Below are 12,601 nucleotides of genomic sequence, written 5' to 3'. Positions count from 1 at the left end.
AGAGAGAGTTGAGGGAGAGAATGAGAGGGATTTGAGGGAGAGAACGAGGAGAGAGATTGCAAGTTTTGTGAGAGTGTGGCTATGCCCTAATTTTGGGGCACGGCTGGGCTTATATACCCCCACAAATACACGGGACTACTAGTCCCGTGTATATGTTGGGGTGCATAAGCCCAGTGCTAATCTCTATGTGTACACATGAGATAGTCCCATGTGTTTTCGGAGCCAAGCGGTGTAGTCACTATTTAGCACAAGTGACTACTAGTCCCGTGTATTTTCTGCGCCATATTTAGGGTTGATTAGCCAGCGTTAATCACATTGGACTAGTAGTCTCGTGTGTTTTTAAGACCATATTTTGCAAAGTCAATCTCTTTTTGGCTAGTCTTGATGAACTGTCAAAAAGGGGTCGATTTTGCTAATTATTTAACAAAAATATTATTTATACGAATTATTTTTTTTAAAAAGGTATTTTTTTAAAAATTCTCCTTTTCGAAATGAGATGTTTGAGATTGGAGTGGCAGACTTTAAAAAAAGCACAGCTTTATCCCACCTTCAAATACCTCTTCCCTAATTGGACAAATTAAATATCATCATCTCCATTACACAGTTTTAATACCCCCACTTCCCCGTCCCAAAAAGGTTTTTTTACCCACTCGGCTAAAGCTAACACAACTGCCCTGATTTAACACTACATTTTATTATAATATCCAACATTATTATCCTTCTTTATACTTATTTCATTATTATTATATTATTATATATAATAATAATTAATGGAAAGCAAAAGGCATTACCTAATTCTCTCTCTGTGTGGTGGCATAACATAAAGGCGGTTATACACAGGCGCCAATATTCGTTACAAAAATTCCCTTAAAAAAAAACCTTTATATTTGCGAGCGCAGACTCCTAAAGACTCCCCCTCTTCTTTCTGTTTCTTGAGAATTGAGCTTTGAAATGGAAAACCCATCTCGGACCGAGCCTTTTCCGGTGGGCCTTAGGGTTTTAGTGGTGGATGATGATCCTACTTGGCTCAAAATCCTCGAGAAGATGCTTAGAAAGTGCTCCTATGATGGTAGTTTTCTTTAACCTCTGATGGGTTTTTGTTAGTTTTTTTTTTTAATTTGATTTAATGTTTTCTTTTCTTTTCAGGATTGTGTTTGTTGTGCTAGCTGCAAGTGTTTGTTTTATGCTTGAATTAGTTTGTGAATTGTTTTGGAGTTTTGCTGAACTGGGTTGTGTCTGATTTGTGTGCTAATAACGGTAGGATTGTGGTTTTTTAACCGTAGTTTGTGTTTATTGCCTTAGGAGTTCATTGAGTCACGATATCGTTCGTACCAGTTCAAACACAACATATATTGAATTGTAAGAGATGCGATAAGCAGTGATATCGGTTGACTAGATTCATATTGCAACACAAAAACTTCATTTCCTCAGGTTATTGGATTGCAGTAGAAAACTTTTGGATCTAGGCAAGTGGCTAATTAGTGTAATACGATCGAGCAAGTGATGTCATTATTGGTTGCCACTTTTCGGTTTAAGAATATGAACATGGCAACATGACGTCCATTTTTTGACTGGATGTTTAATTTTATAGTTTGTTTCTTACTTGTTTTTATGAACAATGTACTAATTAACCAATAAGCTAATTTTTTGAGGAACAAGATCAATTTTTTTTTTCGGAAATAAACTTTTTCCAAAAGCTTAAGATGAGGGTTTGTGGACTAACTATGTATATAGTAAGCAAACTTACTGCTTAAAGACCCCTAAAAATAATGTCATAACCTAAAACACATGTCAAGCAAACTTCACAGCATGCAAGAAAACTGACCCTTGATGCTTGGAAAGGTTGCATATATACACGAGACTAATCAAACATACTTTAGATTGCCGATGGTGAGTTTGAACCCATGGACTACTTGAAACTTGTCGGACACCATGTAACAATACCGCTTAGGCAAAAGTTAAGGGTATGTGACAAATTATGACGTAACAGTGTATGTCGAAGGAATTTAACAAATCACAGTACTCCAAAGAGGGCACCAACTACAGAAAGCACTAAGTGGCATAAGTAGTAGTAATATGTTTTCAAGACTGGATATTTATTCATTTTCAATAAGCGCAAGTTCGTTAGAAAGCACATAGTGTCTCATTCCGAGCCCAACGGAACAGAAGGTTTTATGTTGATTTTAGTAGAGCATGAGCTAGCGTTTTTCTGCTCCTCCTTTACAGTGCAGTGCGGTTTGGTGCAGTTTGTGTAAAACAGAAGGATGATCGCGTTTTTGCTTCATCATTCTGCTAGTCATATATGAGAAAATTTATTATCATAATTTTGAAAAAAGGTTGTTTTCATGACATTAACCTAAGACTTCTTGCAATCCAATCTTGGTTTAAAATCTCACAGAATATCTGAGGTACGAAAAAGGATGTAGTAAAATTACTGTTCTTAAAGACATTGCATGATGTAATTATACATTTACAGGATATCAAAGATAGCTATATATTCATGTATTTTCCTTGGAATATTTATACCACCCACCCACCCACCAAAGAAAAAGACTACCGCTGTGAGAATAAAAGAGAAAAGATGGACGCAAGCATATAGACAAAAGGAAAAAAGAAACAAAAACCACTCCTACCTACCCCCATTGCTCCTCTATGAAAATTTCCCATGTAATATTCGTGTAGTTCTATTTCTATTGGGATTTAATATTCCCTAGATTAAACCCTCGGTAAATCTGGAATTTCTTCCACTGTCTTTTTGGGTTGCTAGTGTAACTTGCATTATATGCATAACTGTCATCTTACCTGTTTTGCTTCTTAATGCAGTTACAACATGTGGCTTAGCAACAGTTGCGCTGAGCTTGCTTCGTGAAAGAAGAGAGAAATTTGACATTGTAATTAGCGATGTCAACATGCCCGACATGGATGGTTTCAAGCTTCTTGAACAAGTTGGACTTGAGATGGATCTTCCAGTCATAAGTTAGTTATCTGCATGAAAAGTGTACCTTTTTTTTGTGGATTATGCAATACAATTAAGGGGGTGAAAAAAACTCTAACACTTGATTCTACTATTTAAATCTTTGCAGTGATGTCAGTAGACGGGGAAACAAGTAGGGTAATGAAAGGCGTGCAGCATGGTGCGTGTGATTACCTACTTAAGCCCATAAGAATGAAAGAGCTAAGAAACATATGGCAACATGTTTATAGAAAGAAAATACATGAGGTGAGAGAGATTGAGGGCCATGATATCAGTGAAGATATGCTACAATTTAGAAATTGTTCCGAGGACTTTGATGATAGACAATCATCGGGTGGAGCTGATCTCAGCTCTGTAAGGAAGCGAAAAGATTTAGACACTTCGGATCAAGAAGTTAATGATTCTGCAGCAGTGAAGAAAGCTAGAGTTGTTTGGTCTGTGGACCTTCATCAAAAATTTGTTAATGCTGTAAACCAGATTGGATTCGATAGTAAGTTTCCCTTCTCTCGGATTACTTCTTTTTCTATCTTGAATTGCTGAAATATTTACTTGGTTTTTTAATACATAAATGATTGATTTATGATGACCCCCACTCACAGAAGTTGGTCCTAAAAAGATTCTGGACTTGATGAATGTTCGTGGCTTAACAAGAGAAAATGTTGCCAGTCATCTACAGGTAAAATAAGTTTCTTATATACTTCTTTGCATCCCAGTAATCACTTTCTGGTGGATAGAATGTGGTCTTTTCTACTTAGTTAAAAATAAATTTCTCTGAGGCTTTTGGCTGTTTCAGTTTTCTGTCATTACACTGGATATGGTATGCGTCAGAACTCTGAAGATAAAACCAGGCTTCATTATATATTGTTACTTGTCATCACTATTCACTTATGATGGTATACTTACAAGAACCAATTTCCAGATTAGCTTTATTCTCAAACTTAATGAGCACTAAAAATAACAATTTTTTTTTCTGCAAATTAAAAGGTAAGTAACCCAACTCTTTGTGCTGTCTATGCTTGGTTCTCTAATGTTCTGCACTAAATATTTTTCATTCTCTTTCGTCTTACTACTTTCTTTTCAACAATAAACTCACTTTTTCCCCCTGAATATAAGATCCGTACAGAGAATATTCTCTATGTTGCTTCTAGCATTATAGCTATTTAAAATTTGGTCTTTTATGATTCTGTTCATACTTCCAGTAAAGAGCGACAGGTTATTAGTCCAATGGATATACTTAAAAGTCAAGAGGTAAGAAAATTATGCATTGTGGAAGGTTCTGAAAATTAATTTCAGAACACTTTATATTTGAGTTTCCAATTGGGATGCTCAGAGTAACCTCAATGTGGGATATGCATTTATATTCCGCTTAGAAACTTGTAGGACAGTCATTTAGACAATTTTAGGGCACTGCATTTTTACCACCAGGACACTTTTCTTGTTGCTTATGTGGGGACTTAATCCGCATGCCGAGGGAGCAACACATTAACTGATGTTACATGCTTGGTAACCTTTATTTGATAAATAGATAAATAAATAAAAAGTTTGTCAATAACAATTAGACAAATTAGTTACCATTTTACAGAAAGAAACTTCTAAAAAATAACAATATTGATTATGTGTAAAGATAAGGGAAAAGTGTTTATTTATATTGATTGCAGGGCTAGAGAGTTCATGTAAAATAACTGTTGAGTGAAGTGCCACATTTCCCTAATTTTTTGAGGTTTGTGTAAGCCATACTTGAGAAGTTGTTATTTTCTTGTCTTCTGTGTCTCTTTCTGGAAACCATGTATCGAATACTAAGGGGTTAAAAGATGTTTGTGTGGAAGAACCAGTGCACAGATGTGCACGAGCATGTACGCACGAACGCACAGACGTGGAATCTAAGATCATATACAGACATTTTCTGTGTGGGTTATCCCAATTGAGGGATGACACTGTCAATTATGGACATATTTTAGGGTAAACCCCAAAATTGAAATTCTTCTTATCTTTGATCAGCGGGTACAAAGTCAATGCATCCCTTTTATGACATTTATGAGATCAACCATATAAGAAGCATGCACATTAACAAGTGCGAATATATGCAATAAACATAGAGGAATGAAGAAGTTCATCAAATACACATGGAAGAGAAAGGGAGTGTTAGTGATAAGATAGGAAATAAAATATATTGAGCCCTAAACCAATATCTGCAGACTCAAACCATGGATTGACAAATAATCAATACTAGTGAAGAGATTGGTTTCTTTCTCTTAGTAGGTAGCCAGTAGGGAAGGCGGTTCTTAAAAGAAGCCAGGGGGGAAAGTGGTGCGTCTTTAAAAGAACTTTAATTCTAGCGAAAGAGAGATTTTGTTTAAAAGACGTTTGTGAAATTTAGGTGCAAGACATGCTGTGCCATCAAGTTCATCTAGAGGCAGAAATGGGATCTCTACTGTATTGGATACCATGTCTGGGAATAAACTAATATTGAAGGAAACCTTAAAAACGCTGAATTGATAGGCGAAGATTCGGCATATTGTCACATTATATAAGCAAGTGCAATCTTGGTTTCCCTGGATAAACCATAATTGAAACTAATTAAGTAGGTGGTCAACCAGGAGGAAAAATGAAACAAGCTTAGCAAGCCTGGGGAAGGGGTTGGATATGCCTGAGGCCATACTTTCAGGTTCTAGAAGGAAAAAGATATTCAGTGATGAAAGTATAGGTGATCCATAGAAAGCCTGGATGAGTACACCGCAATTGATTTTTTTTTTTTTTGAAGTTCACTTCGTTTATTGCCAGATTCCTCTAGGCTGCCACTAAACGAAAAAGAGATGATAACGGGACACAGAACGTGATATCCGTTGCTCATATGCTGAAATTTCCGTAGAATTTCCGTAGAATACAGCGCAAGTAAGTGAACCGAAGTATCAGAAGCAAAATTATGGATCCCTTAGAGAGCTTCATTTACTGTTTTATGATTGAGGCTACAGCTGGTTCCCTGCCAGAGCATATCAATGAGATGAGCAGTAGCAATGCGCCTCGGAAGAATATTTACATGGGTCCAGAAAGTTAGTGGATATGAGGCAGCTGCAATCGATTAGTGGGGCTGACTTCTGCAATAAATGTGCAAGTTTGGAGCAAGTAAAAGGCCCACATGTATTACCTTCCGAAGGTGAGGTGGATAGTGACATGCAGGATTTCTTCGGTAAATACTCATATAAAAATAGCATATCTACCTGATCACCTACTAAGAAATTATAAAATCTTCATTATTTTCAGTTGCCTTGAACTGTCCATGCATTGTTTTCCCAACTGTTAATGCAATGATGTACCTGATATAGGTAGTTTAGACTTCTGTTTTTTTGCTGCATTACTAGGCATAACCGAGTTTCTGTTTTAAATTTACTTATTTATAGAATCTTATCACATCTAATTCCAATTTCAATCTACAGAAATATCGTCTGTACTTAAGTAGATTACAGAAGCAGCATGAAGGGAAAAATTGTGGGGCAAACATGCAATCGGACTTCAGCCCCAAGGCTCCTCAGGCAAACTTCGGCCTTCAGAACTCAACTCCAGTGAATCAAGCTAATACTGCTGGCGGCTATGTCCCTGTTGGGATACATCCAACAGTCCCCATTACCCAAAAATTCCAAGCTCAGAATAGAACTCCTGTTCATGTCGATAACGAAAAGAGCACAGTGGCCTTGCATATAAAAGATCAAAAGGAAGCAGCACGGCCCGATATTTCAAATAGCAGAAAGTTAAACAGTACTCCATTAGGTGGTGTTCTCTCATTCAAAAGCACGGCTACAAATGTTGAATACAAGCCGGTTGAACCTTCAACGTCAAAGCATCAAAATTTGACTGGAGGCATTCCTATATCTCAATTCATGCAATATCCAAAACATGACCATGAGCCATACAGTTTGTTGGAGGACTACTCACATCTTCCACTAAGTAGTCAATTACATCAGACTCAAAGAGAGCCCACCTTCACCGATTACAAAAGCCACAACAATAAAACCATTATGCCAGTAACATGCACGATCGACTCTGTTTCAGTTCAAGTCGAGCGTGGAATTGTAAATCCTCAAGAAGTTAATAGATCGGGAAGTTGGCTACCTCCAATAAGAGAACCGAGTATGAAGACTGACACAGATTTGATTTCTTTGCCTCAGGATATGCCCCTTTGCTCTCTTCAGAACATCAGCTGCTTTGAAAATGTTGGGCTCAACAGCATGGATATTTTTCAGTATGATGATTCTATGTCGCTGACTGAATTTCAGAGTAATTGGTATGAAGGATTAGAGTTTAACACTGATTATTTGTATGAGCCATTGGAGTACCCAATCATAGACGATTGCCTTTTTGCATAAAAAAAATCCTCATCCCAATATGGACTGGGATTTTTGTCCCGCTACCTGTTTTCAGGTATGAATATAAACTATAGTTAGATGTCATATTGTATACCTGGAATTTATGTGGAGATAATAAGTATGCAATGTGGTCGTTAAGCATTTAGAACTGGCCTCCCTCAAATGTAAATAATGGAGTTTCTGGTTTTCGTCTTTGTGTCAATTGTTTTCATATCCTCTAATGATGTGAGCTTGTAGTTATGCAAGCCTTTTGGCACTATGCTGCTATCTATCCACATAACTGTGAACGTGAGGGCCATGTGGGTCACTACATTAATGAAGCGGACATGTGTATGAAGCGGAGCAAAGAAAAGAAACGTGGGGGCCACCACATGAATGAAGTGGAGAGAGCAGGACGCGGTTTCTTTCCGCGTGATGAAGCCGGCCCACCCGTTTGTCCAAAGTATAAATACCTGAACCTAGGTTTTCGTGCGGTGTGCAGGAGGTTTTTGGCTTTTTTTTTAAGAGCGGCTGCGGAATAGAAAAGCAGGAGATTGTTTTGTGGCGGCTGTGGAAAAATTCGCAGCAGGAGAAAAATCGGTTTTGGGTATTTTTCAGCAGCAGTTTTTTTTGGTGCAGTCCTTTTGTGCAGCCTTTTGTAGAGAGTTTGTGAGGGATTTGAGAGAGTTTGTTTGAGGGTTTAGATTGTGAGTGATTGTAAACCCTAGTTGTATTCTCTCCCTCTATTAGTAGATCTCCCCCCTCCTTGCCCCGTGGACGTAGGCAATTTGCCGAACCACGTTAAAATTGGTTGTACTGCTTTTGTGTGATTTGTAATAGCTTTTAGGGTCCCTCGACGCGCAGTCCTAGAGCTGACGAGAGGAAGAGCTAATATCCTACTTTGATAGGATATAGGCTTCAGATTCTTGTTCCCTTTGAGAAACAAGAATTCTTATTGCGACCTGACTCTCTTGTTGTGCTGCCAAAGTGCTGCCGAAATTTCCGCTGTGCGCAACGGTATTACTATTAGAAGGACTATTGGAAGGACAAATATGTTATGAGAACAATTTAAAAAAACAACAAAGTGGTTTGAGTCTAGTCTACCTACCATTCTCTTTTTCATTAAGGATGTAATTAAAGTTGTTATATGAACTATATAAATGGGAGCTATATATCAATGTAGTCATCTACTTATTTGAGACGTGTAAAGCTCATTGCCTTGTAGAAAAGTGAGAGACAGAAAAAATCACGTCAAAGGTGCAGCCTACAAATTTTGAACTCTTTGAAAAAAGGCCATACTCATGCCTTTGAACACCCACGATCTAGAATGTGAATTTTGTTGAAGTGGTTTAAAAAAAGGAGTGGAAAGGTAGCAAACATGATGTTTAGGGATGTACATGGGTGCTAACAATGTGATCCCAATCTGTTTTTATTTTAAGATATTCTTACATAGTTAATAGTGTTAAAATATAATTAGGATGCAACAAGTCCAATATCAATCGTTTCTTTTGTTAAGATGTAGTCCTTACCATATCTCTGGTTTGAGTAATAACAAACTCTCATTTGGTAGTAATATTAATTGAGATGATATAGTACAGGTAAATACAGGTATAAAAGTGTACGAGGTGAAACAACGTGAAAACAAGTTCAAAAGTAAATTTCAGCATTTCTACCGTCTATGGTAGGCATTGACCATCAATGGTAAGAAGAGCTCATTGATGGTCAAAATACATCATTGATGATTTTTTTACTTCAGAGACTTTTATATCATTGATGAGCTTCTCAACCATTGATGGGGCCTCGACACTGTCGATGGTTGAGAGCCATCATAGATGGCAAACATGTTAGCTATAGATTTTTCATATTTAATCTCAACTGTTCATTGTTTATATATTCTCTAACTTCTATCACGTTTGGGATATCTCTTTCCTGTCCTATTGGAAATTTTATATCATTGAAAGAGAGGGAAGAATTCTATGGTTTTGATTTGTGAGAGATTATGTTGAAGAGTTTTACCATTGAAGCATCGTCAAGTTCTCACTCGTCACGCACAACATCTTCATATCTTTTCAACAAGGAAATTTGCTGTTAGATTGATCTTCTTTACTGTTCCTCATCGAGCTACGCTTATATTTTTGAAGGACAGTTTGTTTAACAAAAGGACTATAAGATATTTCTTATATGCTAAGCTTTAATTATTGTTTTTGGTTTTGCTTTAAGCTTCTTTGACAATGTACTCAAATTGGAGTTACTCATTGTGGGAGTTAGGTTAGACGAATGGTTTTGTACGGATTCTAATGTGTGGTCTTGTAAGTTTACTAAATCGGGATTGTGATTCAAGTTAGCTCTTTGCATAACGAACAAGTCTCTTCTTGAAAAGGAAGAGTAGACATAGGATTGTCATCCGAACTGCTATAATATCTTGCATATTCCTTGTTGATTGTTCTTGATATTTGATTATTGTTCTTTGAAAAATTAAAGAAGAAATGAGAATAAAATTTTGTATTAATCTCCCTAACTGACTTAGGAAAAGAATGAATACAATCTCTCTTTGCAATCTCTCTCTAACTGATTTAGAAAAAGAAATTATAACTCCTATATATCGGTTTCTCGATTTACAAAAGAGAGAAGGGATCAACAGAGACCCTGCCATTTATTTAAAACTAGGTTCTTCTTGGTGTCGATGGGAGCTTGATTCTTGTATCCCGTTGACGATCCGAATGCTTCACCTTGTGAAACTTGGTCTTCGCCTCTTGACTCGACGACTTGGACGAACTTGCAAAGCAAATTTTAGAACTCTGAACGAGCTTAGAAGAACTTGACGAGCAAGTTGAAAACTCTGCAAAAGAGTTGATTTGAAAAAGAGATTTCAATCCCTTTTAGCTGAAATAAACTTTCTAGACAAGTTAAACTGGAGCTGATCAAGATGCTTCGAAAATCCCACCTTCAAAGCCAAAATCAAGGCGATCCCAAAAGCCGATCCTCTAGGATGATCCCCAGATCTCTCCCCCCTCACTAAGATCCGAACCAAAGATCCCAAGCTAAGATCCGAACCTTCAGATCCGAAAATCATCAAAGGTCCCCCCTCCAAAGAGATCTTTGCTGCTGATCCCAATCTGCTAGAATATCCGATTTAAACTGATTTTTAGCTATTTATAGGGGATTAAGGGGTCTAACTAACCCCTAAAATCGCTCCTTAGTGGGGGTGTAATCCCCCTCAAATCACGGGAAATGGTTTTGGAACCGTTCAGCTCGTGTTTAAACGAGTCAAACACGAAATCCGCGTTCTAGAAATGAACTCTACGTCTTGAACTTCAGACGCGGAGTTGGGCTCTACGTTTGGGGTTAAAAATGCAATGGTGAATCCTGCGTTTGAGTCTGAAAATGCAATGGTGAACCCTACGTTTTGTTCTTGAAACGCGGCTGTGAGTTTCATATTTTATTCCTGGGACACAGAGATGAGCTCTGCGTCTTGACTCTAGAAGGCAGAGGTGAGCTTCTGCGTCTTGTGGTGAAGAGACCGTCAACTTGTAGTCTCTTTTATTAGAGCGTTGCAAAGATTGTCATCTCATAATCTTTGTCTTGGCTCTTTGAAATGTGAAAGTCGTCAGTTGTAACTCTTGTTGATGATTGTGAAGGTTGTCGAATCAGAATTTTCATCGGTTGTTGTGAAAGTCGTTGAATTGTAACATTCGTCGATTTTCATGAAAGTCTTCAAATTGTAGCCTTCTGGAAGTCGTCGAAGTGTAACCTCCATTATCAATGTTTGATGAGAATCAGCTATCTGTAGTAATTTTTAGACATCCTACAATTATATTGCTTTATTTCATTTATCGCTTTTATTTTATGTATTCCACTGCATATTCTGTGTTTTTGGCAAAAAAACGATAACAATCCTATTCAACTCCCCCTTCCCCGACTTGCATCTCATATCCAACATCTTTATTATCTAAAAGCTTAATGATTCATTCATATTTAATACCTTTTTATCTCCTATGCATGATATGCATTTATCTCTACATTTCTATCAAGAAAAAAAATATAATTGTCCATATTCCCATCGAGATAAAATTATAATTGTCCACTAAATAGTAGATAACTGTAATTAAAGTAATGACTTCTTTATGAAGAAATATATATGACTCAGCCATTGGGATTCCGAGCTGCAGGGAAAGATAAGTTGGTTTGCAGATTGAAGAAATCGCTATACGGTTTGAAACAGTCTCCTCGACAGTGGTATAGGCGATTCGATGGTTTTATGATTGGTCATTCGTACACTCGGAGCCAGTTTGATCCTTGCGTATATTTTCGCAAGTTGAAAGGAGGTGCGTACATTTATTTGTTGCTCTATGTCGATGACATGTTGGTTGCCTCTATTTCCAGGTCGGCTATAGATGAGTTGAAAGTTCAGCTTTCAAATGAGTTTGAGATGAAAGACTTGGGTGAGGCGAAGCGCATTCTAGGGATGGAGATCGGCAGAGACAAGAAGAAGGGCAGAATTTGTTTGACACAGGTGGCTTATTTGAAGAAGGTTCTACAGCGATTCCATGTTAGCATGGATACGAAGCCAGTTAGTGTACCATTGGGAGCCCATTTGAAGCTTTCAGCTGGTCTTTCACCGAAGTCAATTGAAGATAGAGAGTTGATATCGAAGACTCCATATGCGAGTGTGGTTGGGAGCTTGATGTACGCGATGGTATGTACGAGGCCGGATTTGTCACAGGCGGTGAGCATGGTGTCGAGATACATGCACGATCCAGGAGTGGGTCATTGGGACGCCGTGAAATGGATTTTGAGGTACATTCGAGGTACGCTCAATGTTGGTTTGGTTTATGAGCGGGACACTACAGGTGGGCAGCTATGCATTGGCTATGTTGATTCGGATTATGCCGGGGATTTGGATAAGCGCCGGTCTACTACGGGGTATGTGTTTACTTTGACCCGTGCACCGGTGTGTTGGAGAAGCACCTTACAGTCGACGGTGGCTTTGTCTACGACGGAGGCAGAGTATATGGCAGTTACGGAGGCTGTGAAGGAGGCTATTTGGCTTCGAGGACTTTTGGAGGAACTTGGTATATCGCAGAGGTCCGTCACTATTCATTGTGGGTCCGTCACTATTCATTGTGATAGTATGAGTGCTATCTATTTGGCGAAGAATCAGGTTTTTCATGCGCGGACGAAGCACATTGACGTTCGTTATCATTTCGTTCGAGATGTTCTTGAAGATGGTGATGTGGAAATTGTGAAAGTCCACACGAAGGATAATCCGGCGGATATGCTCACTAAG

General features: G+C 38.0%; 1 protein-coding gene across 1 annotated transcript; it reads left to right on the top strand.

Moving 5' to 3' along the window:
• Positions 939-7,622, top strand: LOC109839745 (two-component response regulator ORR26-like). Its single transcript, XM_020408253.1, has 5 exons — positions 939-1,069; positions 2,824-2,976; positions 3,084-3,464; positions 3,574-3,650; positions 6,409-7,622. Exons 1-5 carry the CDS (start codon positions 952-954, stop codon positions 7,333-7,335), a joined length of 1,656 nt encoding a protein of 551 aa, XP_020263842.1. The 5' UTR covers positions 939-951; the 3' UTR covers positions 7,336-7,622.

The sequence above is a fragment of the Asparagus officinalis genome, chromosome 4, assembly GCF_001876935.1.
Source record: "Asparagus officinalis chromosome 4, Aspof.V1, whole genome shotgun sequence".
Taxonomy (NCBI): Eukaryota; Viridiplantae; Streptophyta; class Magnoliopsida; order Asparagales; family Asparagaceae; genus Asparagus; species Asparagus officinalis.
This window is presented reverse-complemented; position numbering and strand designations above follow the sequence as displayed.

Bases quoted from the DNA above. Each gene is read 5' to 3' on its own strand.
- LOC109839745 (XM_020408253.1), top strand. From the start codon at position 952: ATGGAAAACCCATCTCGGACCGAGCCTTTTCCGGTGGGCCTTAGGGTT. The intron at 2,977-3,083 runs GTTAGTTATCTG...AAATCTTTGCAG, and splicing joins GATGGATCTTCCAGTCATAA to TGATGTCAGTAGACGGGGAA. The intron at 3,465-3,573 runs GTAAGTTTCCCT...CCCCACTCACAG, and splicing joins AAACCAGATTGGATTCGATA to AAGTTGGTCCTAAAAAGATT.